At 39.6% G+C, this 15,251-nt stretch overlaps 1 protein-coding gene across 2 annotated transcripts in view; it reads left to right on the forward strand.

Annotated features, from left to right (window-relative positions):
• Positions 1-1,295: 1,295 nt before the first annotated feature.
• CWH43 (cell wall biogenesis 43 C-terminal homolog) overlaps positions 1,296-15,251 on the forward strand; it is a 30,182-nt gene continuing 16,226 nt past the window's right edge. The window contains exons 1-8 of one of the 2 annotated variants that reach the window (XM_083862519.1): positions 1,296-1,393; positions 2,343-2,534; positions 5,634-5,754; positions 5,881-6,035; positions 8,227-8,428; positions 9,407-9,495; positions 10,762-11,016; positions 13,793-13,918. In XM_083862519.1, coding sequence (XP_083718645.1) covers positions 1,351-1,393; positions 2,343-2,534; positions 5,634-5,754; positions 5,881-6,035; positions 8,227-8,428; positions 9,407-9,495; positions 10,762-11,016; positions 13,793-13,918 — 1,183 coding nt within the window. In that variant the 5' untranslated portion in view covers positions 1,296-1,350. Of the gene's footprint in view, positions 1,394-2,105; positions 2,195-2,342; positions 2,535-5,633; positions 5,755-5,880; positions 6,036-8,226; positions 8,429-9,406; positions 9,496-10,761; positions 11,017-13,792; positions 13,919-15,251 lie in introns of those variants that run through there. The other variant, XM_083862520.1, reaches the window with a different exon arrangement.

Consider the following 15,251-nt stretch of genomic DNA (forward strand, 5'->3'; position numbering starts at 1 on the left):
AAAAAGTGTTGGAAAATTTTTTCAAATATTTATTGGCTGCGAGCCTCACACTCCTGATACGCAGCTCCAAAAGCAGCCGTGTTCTGGGTTTATTCTGGCCAAAGATCTCATCTTCCATTTGCATCACATCACAGCAAGATGAAATTATGTCATCACTTACATAACCCTGATATCCAGTGATAAGTGAGCTTAGTGATTATTCTGGTAAGACTTTTCTTTAATGAAGAAAAAGAAAGATGCCTTTAATGACATGGAACTTGGAGAAAACAAGGAAGCTCATTAAATCTATGAGTCTCATTCTTCCTTCCCTGGTGATGTCAACTTTTTCATCAAAATATTTTAATTATTTTGTGGACATTTAAAACACATTTCAAAAATTTAAAACACATTTTCAAATAGCAGACAAAATTCAACAGAGTTTTTGTAATAGCAAACCCCATCATACTGAAGGATAAATGAATCACTTCTCTTTGAGACTTTAGGGCAAAATCTAGTTTAGTACCATGTCCTCTCAAATGTCTAGACCAGACTTCATTGCTGATAATAGGTTATATAGATGTTAGGTATTTATAGTTTACTCCTATGGATTTCAGAGTTTCATACAGCATAAGGTTTATTTGGAATGGAGAAGTAGTTTTGACACAAATGAGAAGATACAGATGGCAGTTCTGTAGGATGCTGTATGAAGATTAATAAAACTTAAGATGATGATATATTCCAACAGCAAAAGGACTTCTTCGTTCTTAGCTTATATTTACAATTTTACTTTTCCTACTCATAAAAAAAAAAATCTAAAATTAAGATTTTGCTTATGTAATCTTTTTGCCAGAACTTGGCAGCTGTGATCACGGCTGGGTCGATTTAATTCATGATTTCTTCTAAAATTAACAAACATAGTTACTCAGGAATCTCAGCAAAGGAAATGCTTCTTTTGGTGCTTTCTGTAGACAGCATTGCTTATCAGAAGTGCTCACTCTGCTATAAAACACCGCGCATTTCACACAGGTGAGCCCAGTACTAATTGGGACACCCCCGAACCCCGCCTAGTCTCAGCCGTGTACAAGCTGCCAAGTGGGTTGGCTCCTCTTTTCCCTCCAGCTTGTGCTGTGACAACCTTTTGCATTTATTTTCCTTGCTGGCGTGGCTGCCCGGGGGCCAAACGCTCCTTTGCCGACACCCGAGTGTCGGGCCGGGCCGGGCCGTGCAGAGCGCGGGGAGCGCGGTCCGGCCGTGCGGGCTGCCCCCCCCGCCCCGCAGCGGGACGCGGCTCCTCGGGCGGGACGGGCGATCCCGGGCACTCGGGGCTCGGCTCCCGGGGAGAGGGACACAGCTCCCGCCGGGCCCGGGGAGATGTTTCCCTTGTGGAGGGCCGTTCTCTCGGAGACTCTCCTGGGTAGGTGGAGGCGGTGCCGCCCGGCGGGGCCGGGGGGTGGCGGTGAGGGGCACCGGGGGCTCAGCCGGGGCCGGGGGGTGGCGGTGAGGGGCACCGGGGGCTCAGCCGGGACCGGGGGGTGGCGGTGAGGGGCACCGGGGGCTCAGCCGGGGCCGGGGGGTGGCGGTGAGGGGCACCGGGGGCTCAGCCGGGACCGGGGGGAGCAGGGCAGCCCCGGCAGGTGTCGCGGGGTGTCCCGGACGGGCAGGCGTGTGAACAGCTCCCCTCTGGAATGGGTAAATAGTGCTCACATCCGAGTGCTCTTCTTGGGTTCTTTTTTGCGTCTAGTGCCGGAATGCCTTTTGTCTCCTGGATCAGCCTAGAATTCATTGCTGCTCCCGGCAGGTGTCCGGGCAGTGCTGCAGAGCCGGAGCTGTGCTCTCCTGCTCAGGGCAGGATAGTTGGTCAGACCCGGCGCTCGCGTTATCGGCCGCTCTGTGCATCTCCTGCACAGCATGGAAACTCAGAGCGCAGTGCTGCTGTGCCGGGATAAGGTGTCTCCAGGGGAGAACAGCACACCAATTTACTAGAATAATTCCTTTAGCCGCCAGTCTGCCTCTGAGGAGCCCCGAGAATGCGGGTGGATTGCTTATTTAGACAGCCCTCTGGACACTAATCCTTTTCGAGGTTGAGCACTTCACTGAGGTTCAAAGTAGGAACTGCTGACTGAGTGGGGGAAGAGCTGTTTTGTTCTCATCATTTTAATTCCTTGGCAAATGTGTTTCTTTAACCTGAAATAACAAACGAATTTCTTCACAGAAGGTATCTGTTTTTGCTTGAACTGCTTTCAAATACATTTGATAGTCTATATGCAAAAGTATTAAGTGGTGCTTTTAAAGTAATCTCCAGGAAATGTTGTTGTTGAAAATACATAATGGGGTTTTCTTCTTCTTGTTTGTTCTTGTTTTAGGTTACATTTCTTGGTCTCTTTACCATGCACTGCCACCAATGATCTACTACTTCCCACTTCAGACACTGGCACTCACAGGCCTAGAAGTTTTTGCTGTTGCCTTCTTTTCCCCAATATTCTTGACCATTGGCCCTTTTTGGAGGTTGGCTAACAAAGAGTATGTCCTAGCCTTTCTGAGGTTGGCTATGGTTGGTAAGTACGCACTGCAGTGAGTTTTAGATTCTGTTTTGGTATCAATGTGTAAGAACAAACATTCCAAATTGGCTTAAAATTCAGACAATTATAGAAAGAGACAGGAATAAGAAGTTCTCGCTCTTTGTTGGTTTCTCGCGTTTTGTTGGTTTCTTTTTTTCTCTCTCAAGCTTTTAGGTATAGACAGAGAAATATTGTTTGCAGCCATTGTATTGCATAAACACAGAAAAATATAATTTAATTTTTATTTCTAGGAACTTCTAGTTTAGTAAGAGTGATGCCAAATAGGAAAGGTGTTTTCAGTATCGCTCAAATATCAGCAGAGCAGGTGTTTTTTGTATTGTGACAATGGGTAAGGATGAGACATTACAGAACAGCTTGGGCTATTATAAAAGTAGTCCTCTATGAGTGAAACATTCTTTTTTAGTTTCTAAGGCAGTTTTTTCTTCTAAGAATGTATTTTTAAAATTAAATCTATCTACATGCCTATAAAGGGGTTATAGGTTCATCCTAAATATGAAATAACCCTTATATGGTCAGTTGCACAGGACGAAAATTTGATCTTAAACTCAGGAAATAGATGCCTCATTTCCTATTCCACAGGCTCCTTCTTAAACCAAGACTTGTTGGGATTCTCACTTTAGTCTTCAGCTAACTGGCGCAAATCTTAGCTCTTGTTGATTTTGAAAAGTTTTTTGGAGAAAATTTGGCAGTTACAGCCACATTCAGAAGCAAGTTAATACTAAAGAGTTTGCCACACCAGATGAATTTAGAGGAGACAAGGGTCTCCATCTTCTGTGTAGAGGTGAAAATGCTGCTGAGTGATATGTTTCAGAAGCAGCAGATCCTAGCTCCTCATTTGTCAATATAAGATAGAGAGATAATAACTTTCCTTATAGTTTTCCTCTTTTACTGTTAAAAGACAGAGTAAGATAATCTTATTTACTTTGCCTGTGTAATTTGTAAAAAAAGTATTCTTGTTCTTTGTCTCTAGAAAAATATTAGAACTGAGAAGTGTCATTGGTGTCATTGATTTTAATGAAGAATAGTCTTACCATGTTATTATCTTTTCCTGCTCTTCTCCTACTTTTCTTGTTGTTTTGTAATAAGTTTCTCAGTGAGCAGGATCTTCAACTTCTTGCAGCAGTCCCTAGTGTATTGCTTTCTGCAAGATCTTCTAGTTTAGAAACTAGGAGTGAGTGTAAGCATTTAAAATTGCACCTTACCTTCCTTTGGATGCGACAGTAACACAAAATTTGCCATGTTTATTTAGGATTAGTCCTTCAGATCACCTTGCTGTGTTTACTAGTTCACTTTACCAAAAGAGATGGAAATCACTTAGAAGTGTGTAATTTTTCTTCTGCTAAATAAAGAGCAGTGATGGGCCTATGATGGTCTTTTATTTTAGTTCTGTCCCATCATACTGTGCTGCTGATTCTCCTTTTTCTCAGTTCTTTGTGCCTTTTTCCTCCTTCATACTGAGACAATTTTATTCATTCTCTTTTTGATCTTTTTTCCTTCTCAAAAAGGCCATGGCCTTCCTCTGGGATTGTTGAACTGTCAGGCTGAACAATCTACCCCAGGCATGCTCCACCCCATTCTACTCAGTCTTCAATTTCATGACCAAAAAAAAGGAAAATTCTTCCTGCTTAGCTAAGACCAGAATATTTATGGGGATGATTTTTTTTTTTCTGTCCTGTTTCTCTCTGCCTTTTCAGGAAGCATTATTTTCCCTGTAACTTCTAATTTCTGTATCCTTCCAAACTACTTGATTTTGTGTTCTATTCAAAACCAAATAAACAACAACAAAGTACCTTGTGGTAATATCTATTTGCATCTGTGTCTTCAGACAACGTACATTAAATTTGGATATTTGGATAGATATATTTAAGTCTTGGGTGTACTTGCCCAGCAACAAAAGGTGTGTCCGCTCTAACTTGGCAAACCCATGCTACCTTTAATCAAGGGAGCGCACATGATGAAATATTTGAAGAGGCAGATTTATGGATTGCCAGCACAATTTAGTGACAGAAATCTGTGTGTACTGTACATGGAACCTCTGTTGAAGTCCATGTAAGTACACCTTCACTGCACATTGATCTTGTTTATCGTCTTAACTCTAAGTTTTGTATCCTTTAGTCTGAGCAGAATGAGCAGGTAAACAGTTGGAGGTTTCCTAGCTTGCATTGCCAGAATCTGCAGCTTCATTTCTGACATAACTTGCTTAACATCTCTCCAAGTTTGACTCATACTCCCTTAGCAAATGGCTGGTATCATAACCGTGTTGCTGCTTCTCCTGCCGTTTGTCACTGGTCCTGGGCCAGACTTTGCCACACTACTGAAGTTATGAGAATATATCTGGTCCATATTCACTTGAACTGGAAACCTGTTAGTGGAGTTTAAAACTGTTGGTAATGTGGGGTCACTGTGCCCTGGGAAATGGTAAAGATATGTACACGTGCTCTCTTTCACTGCCTGGGAAAGTGGTAGTTTTCAGTAATAAAATGGTGCAGGCTGGTAGTAACCACTTCTGAGACCAGATACTGAGCCAGAGAAAGCCTTGTTCACCCCTACTGGGGCAGTTGATTACTAATCCCTGTGCTATGTGTGGTGACTGCTCCTATCTAATAATGAACATGGCTTTTGCCATAGTGTACTTACTTTTATAAGTGTACCGAAGCAAAAGCCATATCCTTTTTAGAAAGGAGCAGTCACAGTACATAAAACTTTATGGCTTTTGAGTTATCTAAGTGCATGGTTGAGGAATATCTGTATGCTTAGAGATCTAATCCATATATCCTCTCTATGGAATCAATCACTATAAGTACTTAAATAAAATTAATCACTTGGATTGTTGGATAATTGCTTCATATAATTTTTTTTTCCTTGAAAATTGTAACTTCTATGAAGTCATGTATACCCAGTTTCTATGCATACCTACATTTCTTTGGTTTGTTTAAAAATGTGTAGTGTCATGTTTTCAGATAAGTGGTATAGCCATTCAAATTACAGGCAATGTTGTACTAATGCACAGGAAATCCTTATTAGCCAGTCTCTACTGATCATTAAAGTAACCTCTGTGTGTGTATTTGTTTGTAGGAAGCTTAGGATCATACCATGCGCCAAATGCTACAATTAGACTACTCATCTTGGCTGCTGGTGTTTCTTCTTCATTGCTGGTTCAAACAGTAACATGGTGGTCAGGAAACAGTTTACAAAGGTATTTTCTTATACTGATGGATTTTAACTGATGTTTCTTTATATTAAAAGCTGGGGGTTTTTTGTTTGTTTGTTTTTTGTTTTTATCTCCCAAACACCTCACTATTTCAAAAACTGATTCTTACAGGTTCATCAGAATATGGGGCTTCATGCTAGGCAAGATAATGCTCCTTGTTCTTCGTATCCTGTACACATCACTTAATCCAGTCTGGAGCTCACAAGTTGCCAATACTGTCATATTGACAACTGGTTTTGTAGCAGCAGTGGAACAAATTCGTTCAAGTAAGCATATTACAGCAAAGATGGTGGTTATGAAAAGAACCTAAAGTATACCTAAAGAACCTAAGCTACGTGTCATTGGATTTTGGTCCTTTAATTTTTTTCCCCAACACAGTCTGGTTTTAGATCTTCTGCATGAGCATTGCAGGCTTTAGAAGTCATGGGGTACTTCCATCTGCCCACAATATGGCAGAACTGGTGTCACAATTCATACAAGTTGTAGTAAGTTGGGCTGGAACTGTGTCTTGGTTTGGATAGACAGGTATCTGCCAAGGAAGACTGGAGTCTCCCTTGGAATGTAAGCCCTCGCCTCCCCCTGTTCAAATTATTATACGTTTGCAATTAAAAGGCTGTCAGGAAAAGATTTTGGGAATAGTATAGCAGTTCTTTACTAGGGATATTAAAAATACAAATGTTGTGGTACAAAGGAATAGGCAAACAAACAAACAAGAAATCCTAGAAAACCCTGACAGAGTCAGAAATACAATCTGACATCCTGTTGGTCAGGGTGTTGGAAACAGTCCAAAGTCAGCCCTCCTGGAGTGGCAGATGTGTCCTGTTGGAAGCAGAGATGATCCTGTGGAGCCAAAGGGTCCAGAGATGGGTCTGGTCATCCTTTGGGAGTCCTGTGGGAACACCGGAGTGCCTGGTGACACTTGTGGCTCCTTTTTATCTATTGGAAATGGTTTGTCTCTTTCTCCCTGGGTGGAGCATCTCACAATAGGATGATGAAATGTGTCATGCCATTGGTGAGCTTTAATGGTCCATTAACAGAAGATATTCCCATGGGGGTAGTGGAAGAGTGAACAGAGATACTAAACACTACTCCATCTGGTTTTAACAGCTGGCTTGTTATCAGAGAAGGAAGTTACCCCCTCCCTTCTGGAGTTACAACAGATAAAAAAAAATCTCCCCAACCGAGCTTTGGCCATCTCTTTGTTTTGGTCAAGTACTCTTTAAGTATCCAACACTCAGTCTCCTTGGTAATTTATGGGGAAAAAATTCTTTAAAGTAAAAAAGGAACAAACCTAACCCCCAACAAACTGCACCTTTTTCCTTATTCCAGTGGCAACCATATGACAGTAAGACAAAGGCATAAGATACACCAATAAAACCAGAATGGATTATTGTCTCTCCAGCATGAAACATTTGCGGTGTTTTTGTTATTATGTTAATTCAGTTTCCACTTTGAGTTTCTCTGGCAGCGCATATCTTTTTATGGAGAAGGGGAGACAGGACAAAGTTGGGGAACAGCTGATATGTGAAAATAGACAGAAAGAATTAGAGGACTGGACAAGTTAAACTGGACAACTGGACAAGTCCTGGTTAAACTTTGCCCAAATTCTTAGAGTGTTTGCACAGAGTACACAATAGTGGGGGCTGGCATAGGTTAAACTGTAGAGATGATATTGCCAAGGAAGACAGCGAGGTTGGGTTGGTTAGTTAAGGCAGCTCATGTTAAATTCTCAGAATCTCCTTCCTTCTCAGTATGACCTTAATGAATTAATTGAAAGATAAAACCTTATCTGTGTGTAAGTGGGTATAAATTAGCATCATGCATATTGTCTGTAAGCTTGCATTACATGATCTAAAGCCTGAGCTTTCATCAGAATTTAGAAAGGGAATCTGCTGCAGGAGATTAGTAAGGAAATCTGTCTTGTTTGTGGATGACAAAATGATATGTCTATGCAATTAAGGGTGCTGCTTTCTCCTTAGATGAGAGAGGTTCCAAAGTGCATGGAAAAAAAAAAAAAAAGGAGAAGCAAGGGAGTTTATTTCTGGCTTATTTGGAAGTATCAAGTTTTGTTCTTATCAGAGTTTGGAGTTTCAGAGAACAGAAGCCTCTGAACAAATTCTAATGACTTTTCTGCTCATTTTCAAAGCCAATTTAAATATTTAAGTTCCAGTATTATGGAAAATAATCTGATGGGCAGGTTGGCATTTTGAACATTTATGGTGAGTGTATTTTCTTGACAGACCTAGGGTTGTTAGTAAAGATTTTTAAGTTGGTTTTTTTTTTTTTTTTTTTTGCATTATCAATTTCTGATGATGCAAACAACAATCCTAATCAGATAAATTAGCTTTTGTGCATGTTACTTATTATACTAAATTTGTGATTTTGGCTATTTCTTTTTCTCAGTTACTCTTGCTAATAGGATTTGACAGTTCAGCTGTATTTCTATTATTATTCTAGGTGGAGATAAGAGGAAACAAGAAACAAACAAAACTGGTAATGTGGTTAAAGAGACTGCTTTGCATCCTCATTGGTTTTTATCAGGGACTGCTTTTGGCAGCCTCATGTTCCTCACTCTGTGGATATTTGGAGAGGTTTCATTAATATCTAGGTGGGCAGTAAGTGGACATCCCCATACAGGTCCAGATCCTAACCCATATGGGTAAGTGCATAATTACCATTACAAAATTGTAATCAAGATCCCGTGTTGTAGTGGGTGACAAATTAAAACTTAACCTGATGGTGGTATAAGAATTTAGACAGAAAAAAGTGGGTACAAGGTACTTCACACAGAGGATTCATTCTCCCTTTGAGATATCTCTGAGCATTTTGTCCAGACCTTAAAATTTTTCTGACAGAATTAGTTTTATGCCAGCAGTAAAATCTTGGTTTGACACATTTCAAAACGATTTTTAGATTAGGACTGAGGTTCAAGGACTTATGATTGCAGTGCATCTATAATATGCAGTAACTTTGTCTAGCAGTTGGCTTCAAAGAGATGGTCAGAGATGCATGCACAAAATATAAATAAAGTAAACTGTGTGCAATATTAAAATATATACTTCAGTAGGTGTTGATTAGTAAGAATGCAGTCTTAATGCTGTGTGTGGTTCATTCGGGTTCCAAAATCTAGAAAGAGTCCAAATTAGTTATTCTGAGTCGACTATATGTGATGGCAGGTGATAGAGTTTATAATTTGGAATTGGTATACAAAAGAGCTCCCCAAGACTGAGAGCAAGGTACTGTACTGTAGCACTCAAGAGTGATTGTTAGATACTGTAGGATTCCTTATTTGACATGAAGAAAATACTTCTGTTTGAGGTGCATTCTGCCCTCTTGTTTTCTCTGAGTTGTTTTTGCCTTTTGTACCAAGATTTCAGTGGACTGCTTTTGCTGCTGAGCACAGCTCACTTATACATTACAGTAAATTGCCATTATTTTCAATTGGATGTTTTTTACATCCAATAAAAGGAAAGATAATGTAGCCAGGTGTGAGCAAAATTTAGCTTTGTTTAAAGTAAAAGAATTATGATATATTACCAAGGAGCCTTGTCTGTATATTTAGAAGTTTCTTTTTCAATGTCAGGTGGTTTTAAAATCATATTAATGCACGTTTTCTTTTTCCTTATTGTTGTATTAGAGGTACAGTTCTGTTGGGCCTTGCTCATGGACTGATGCTTTCATTTTGGAGCTGGTCTTCCGTCATCAGTTTTGCTTTGTTTCTCATAGGTAGGTGCAAATCCTGAGCAGAATTTTTGGCTGTTATCATATTCCCTTTACTCAAGTTCTCTGACCTGACACCACGTCTCAAAAAAGCGTGGCTAAGCAAAGCCACACTTTTCTCTGCCAGTGACTGTAGTGCACTGAGGGTGACACTACAAATCTCCAGGCCATTGCAGAGCAGTGTTATTGTCTTCAGAATCTGCCCTGTTAAGGTTCTGTTCCCTTGACCAGCATCTTGGTTCTGACCATCTCCATTGTGGAACAGTTGGACTTGATGATCTTAGAGGTCTATTCCAACCTTAGTGATTCCATGATAAGGCCACATCTAGGGTTATGTGGCTGAGGTGACATAAGCCTCTCAATTCCACAGGAGGCAAAATAACTTGCAATTTGACAAGCAGTCTACCTAGAGAAAAGCTTACCTCCTGTATCTTTATTTGCTAAGTTCTGCAGGCAGTAAAATAGTATGAACAGGCAGGTTTTAGTGTTAAGAGACGTGTGTTCAGATTGTAATGTAAGCACAAACCTTTGATCTTTGTTGTACACACATTGCTTATTTAAGAAAAGCACAGAAAGGTTCTTTAGTTGATTAAAGCATTGTATTCTAAAATGCTCAGAACCTTGATGTATGTGAGTTAAATATTGAAACTGTTTCTATACATTTGCTTTCATGGCGTGACAGTAAATATTCATACCTACAATAATGTTTTAAAATTAAGTTATACAGAGGTTTTGTGTTTGTTAATGTTCTGCTTAGGGTCAAACCCCAAATCAGAGATAGCATGGTAAGTCAAGAATCTTGTAGTTAGTAAAAGATACAATAGTTGCTTTCTTGCCCGTTCTATGGTTATCTACTGGGGAAAATCAGGAAAAGGTATGTTTTCTCTTCATATTAATCTATTCGATTCCTTCTGTATTATGGTAAAAGAGATTAATAACTGACAGACCTGTTACTCTCTTAAGAACTGCATCATTCCTCTGTTGTGCTGAAGAACACTGTAAGAAAAACTGTTCCGTTTTGGCTCTTGATGATGTTTTTCTGCCCTCTTATTCAGCTGAATAGGCAATGTTTAAATGAATGAGATATTGGGAAAGATAAAAGACTGTCTTTGGCTACTGTGAGTAACTGTTCTTCTAGTGATGCAGTTTTCTTGGCTGGAAAGCACAGTTATATTTCCCAGACTGTTTTTTTTGCTAGCTGGAATATGAAAATGAATGGGTGCATAATATACCTGACTGAGACTTACTCTATTCTTTTCTATCCCTTCACAGGTTTGGCATCTTCAGCTGGTCTCCTTTATTTACATACCTGGAGTGCTGCTGTTGCAGGCAACATTCTTGGTATCTTTACTATGTGTGTGTGGCCTCAACTAGCTGGACGTTTTGTTAGCTGTCTGCATCCTGGGAAAGCCATGAGTACAGCCATGTTTGCCTACGTTCTTGAATTATTCTTTTGTGTATGGTGTACAGCTTATAAATTTGTACCTGGAGGAGTTTACATTAGAGAAAGCTCCCATCTTCTTCTAGGTATGTTTGTGATAATGAACAAATACAAATATGCTTGCTTTAGCCTCAGACAGATATGTGAAATGTATCTAGTGTACAAAGAGCCTTTTCAAATGCTCAGTTATTGTTTACTTACTTACTGTGTAAGAGTTGCAGTGCAAAAATTAATGAGACATGCAAGAAAATAATCCACTTGTTTCTTTACTGTTAGAAATAGTCTAAAATATGGACAGAAAATGGAATTCAGTTAAAGGAAAATGACAAAGTGGAAAAATGTCTGATAACTAGAGTACGCAGTGGAGGAAGAGATCTGTTAATCAGTCAGCCTGAAAATATGGCTGCAATCCAGGGTGTGAATGCTGGCTACCTAAGGTAGCAGTACCTCAGGTAACAGGGTAGCTACTGGAACTGTAATGTAATTCAGTGCATTTTTTAGCCCTGCTCTGCAGAGCAAAGTGCAGCATCCTGCTGATCTAGCTAGTCTGCATTGGAGACATGAGCTTCTTTCCCACGTGGCTCTACTTTATGTTTTGTGGACACACCGGCATGTTTGGGGGAATTCAGATGAGCCTGAAGCGTCAGAAACATGTGAACAGGACAGGCAGAAAAGAAGTTGTCAAGTATTTGCAAATAAGGAAGAACTGAGTTGGGCAAATATAAAGCTTTAGCAGAATGATCATTTGATGAGGGTGGAGAGGTGGAAAGGAAACCAACCCTTCCTGGTTTTGTCTCCAGAAATATTTTCGCAATAGGTACTAACATGTTTCAATGCCATATTTCACTAACTATATTTAAACAATGCCGAACATTGTCTTGGGCCAATTGTGTGGGGCATTTTTTTTTTTTTTTAAAAATATATATATTTTATCTGGAAAGGATTAATGAACCCTGTGCTTAACTTATTGCTCCAGAGGCTTCAGATTTCATAAATGTCTTTGCAACCAGTCTGTGTCACTCCAGTTTCTTACTCTCCATGTATGTTTCTTAAATTACGGCATTCATATGAGGGATCTGAGTTCTTTATGTTCTGAGGAGAATTTCATTCCATTATTGCATTATTTTCTTTGTTCTGAAAGCACTCTGAGGAGTCTTTAGAAACAGTTCTCTTAGCTAATTAAATTAAGTTTTTTTAAGCTATATGAAGAAAGCATGTGGTAAATGAGTGTGAAATGCTTTTTTGAGTAATGCTTTCACAAAAGAAATACTTTTATTCAAAATTCCTCTCTGTTACTTTCCTTGAAATGCACACTGGTGATTAATTTACCTGGCATGACCACTGGGTAGTAACAGAGAAATGGCCCTAATTTTCTCTGTGGTAAAGAAAACTGTAAATGGAACACATCTCAGTTGATGGCACTACATGAGTTTATATTCCATCTGAGAATCCAGTTTCTGTCTTTTTTGATGCCGTCCCATAGCTTATCAAAGATTATCTCATGACACTTTGTATTTGTTGCTGTGCTTTTACCCTCACAGCTTGGCTTTCTGGGAAACTGCTTGTTTTCTTCTGGTTTCTTCCAGGTGCAAGTGTTATTTCTTGCTTTCTTCTCCTGTCCAATATCCTGCCTTTCTCTTGCTGCAGTTTGGGTAGGGAACTGCACCAGGAAAAGTGACAATGAAAGTAAGATCATTATATTCAAAACTTCTGTGCTGTTTCATTGTGATGTGGTATAATGCTGAGGGGTCAGATTCCTGATCTTCAACTTTAATGGCTGTGAGTCAGTCACCCTTTGAGAAAGGTTTTGTGTGCACCCCTTTGTTGTGCACACACAATGTGCAGTCTCCTGGTTTGTAAACTTTCACTATGACTAACGTAACAAGCAAGGGAAGTAAAAAAATACTGAGTAGTTGTTAGCTATTACTCTGAAGTAAATTACGGCTTCTCTAATTAATTAACTGTGCCACGAAGATATTAAGGGCATATATCTTCTCCAGCAGAGCTCTTATCCAGTTCATTATCCTCCTATGCTTTCTTTGAAAGTAATTGGATTCTTTATCTCATTAGGGATTGGAAAAGACCTTGTGCTATTAGTCTGAGCTTTATTGAAAAGATACCATCCCCACGCATAGCAACAGTTAGTGGCTGAAGTTGCTTACTAGCTTTTAAAATGTATCTGTAGGTGTGTTTAGTGTTCTGTCCTTAAAAAGCAGAACTATTTCTGTTGGCTCTGGAGTTCCAGAAAACAGGTTGCTGCCATGTTAAATTGACCTTCCAACCTGCTGCAGTCTGCTTACATTGTTTTATAACAAAGCGTTGAGCAATTGCTTTTGTAGTTCCTATATGAAAAATGTGTTACTTGTATCTTGGTGACAGAGCACTTCATTGTCAAAGATAATAGATATGTGCAATCATCGATATGCTTTTTTCATCAAGCTGTTATTTTAAGGTTTTTTAATGTGTAGGTGTAACTCAATTGTTCTTGTCCAGGTTAATTTCAGTAAGCTTTGAAAACAGTGGGCCCAGCTAAGAGTTGTAGCCATCATGCAGAGCTTGGAAGGATTTTAGCATGATTTATCTGCCATGTGTTAGCCTTTTTGACCTAATACTCTGGAACTGTACTGCAAATCAGTCTTTACTTGAGAGTACTGTCAATAGATCTCATAGTTCCTGCATTGCTTCATTAGGTATAGCATTTATCTACATTTTGCTTTGAATCATTTTTGCTGTTGGAACCGTAACAACCCAACAACCATTGGGTTGTGACTCAACAGCTGAGAGTTTATAAAATATATGTTTGTGAACAATATTTAATATATTAAAAGTCTATGAAAGAACTAACTAATTATATTTTTACAGGTTTTATAATGTTATGTATTGGCGTAGACTTTCTAACAGGACCCAAGAAAGACCTTAGCTCTGTCTTTGAAGTGAAAAGCAATCAAAAACCATTCTTCAAAAGGAGTAAAAACTGTATTAAACTACGTAAGTATACTTTTAGTTCCTTTTCTCCATGACTCTAGGAATACTGTCTGAGGAAAAAAAATAACACTGTGGAGTATTTCCTCATATGTTTTAGAAATGTTTTTTTGTACTAGTTTTAGAGATGGACTGGTAGTTGGTATTTCTGTGGTTCCAGGGTAATGTTGACATATACTACTAGGAGAGCTGGCTCACTGTGATTACGACTGACAGAGGCTATTCCTAATGGAATGTGTTAAACAGAGGCAAGAAACTGAGCAAAAAACAAAATGTGAAAATGGATTCAGCATCATTTGTGGTTTCATTTTAGTGGTTGAGGAGGAGGCCTCTCTGGATCTTTTGTACCCTGTGTGTACAAGAGATAGGAATGATTTCCCAGGCATTGGGTACGGTGATTTTGAGGCAGTTGAGTGTGACAGCACCATGAGGGCTGTGTGAGCTGCCTGGCAGTGTGGTGGCACTCAGCTGGCCCAGAGCTGCTGTGCAATGTGACAGTCTCTGCAGGAGGAGGCTCTCCTGCAGGGACTGCTGTGGCTGGCATCACAGCAAAGGTGTGGGCCTGGCTGTGTGTTCAGACCACATCTGTCTTCAGGAAACCATTGTCATCTGCTGCCTCTCAGCTATGCCCAGGGATCCCAGATTTTCAGATTGTAAGTATGGGGTCTGATTTTTGCCTTAAGTTTTGAAGAGAAATGAAAATCAAATGTTTTAGGTTTTATCACTTTTTAGTTTTTAAACTGTGCAAATATTTTCAACTATTTCTCTACAATCATTTGAGACCCTGATTTGTTTTCATTATCAGCTTACTCTTTCTAAAGAAAAGCATCCGTCTATAGCATGAAGTTTGGTAGAGGAGCAAAATGCTAGGTATGAGGGCATGGTAACCCTACAGAGATCAGGATGTTGAAGATTCCAATTCCTGCATCTTTCCTTCTGTGACTTTGGATCAAATCGCTTGCCATTTGTGTACATTTTTCTGCATTTGGCAAAAGGAGACAATAGTGCTTCACAGTTTTTCAGGGCTACTTCTGGAATCTTTATGGAGGTCTTTACCCAGTATATACTCAGGGGCCAAAAGAATGTGGCCTGTAAGAGTTTGCGTGTCAGAGACAACATGAGCACCATTGCAAGTGTTTTGAATATTACTGCTAAGAAACATTTCACAAAAGTAAATTAATATTTCAAAAGACTACCTGTCACAAAGTATAGCCCTTGTTCAGCTGATCTCGTTATGTTGCAACAGTACCTCTTGTACTTCCTCATCATGCCCAGACTTGTACTGTTAATACAAGAAAAAAACTGTGTACTACAAATGTATACTTGCACACAGAGAGGA

This window comes from Zosterops lateralis (genome assembly GCF_965231275.1).
Source record: "Zosterops lateralis genome assembly, chromosome: 5".
Classification (NCBI taxonomy): Eukaryota; Metazoa; Chordata; class Aves; order Passeriformes; family Zosteropidae; genus Zosterops; species Zosterops lateralis.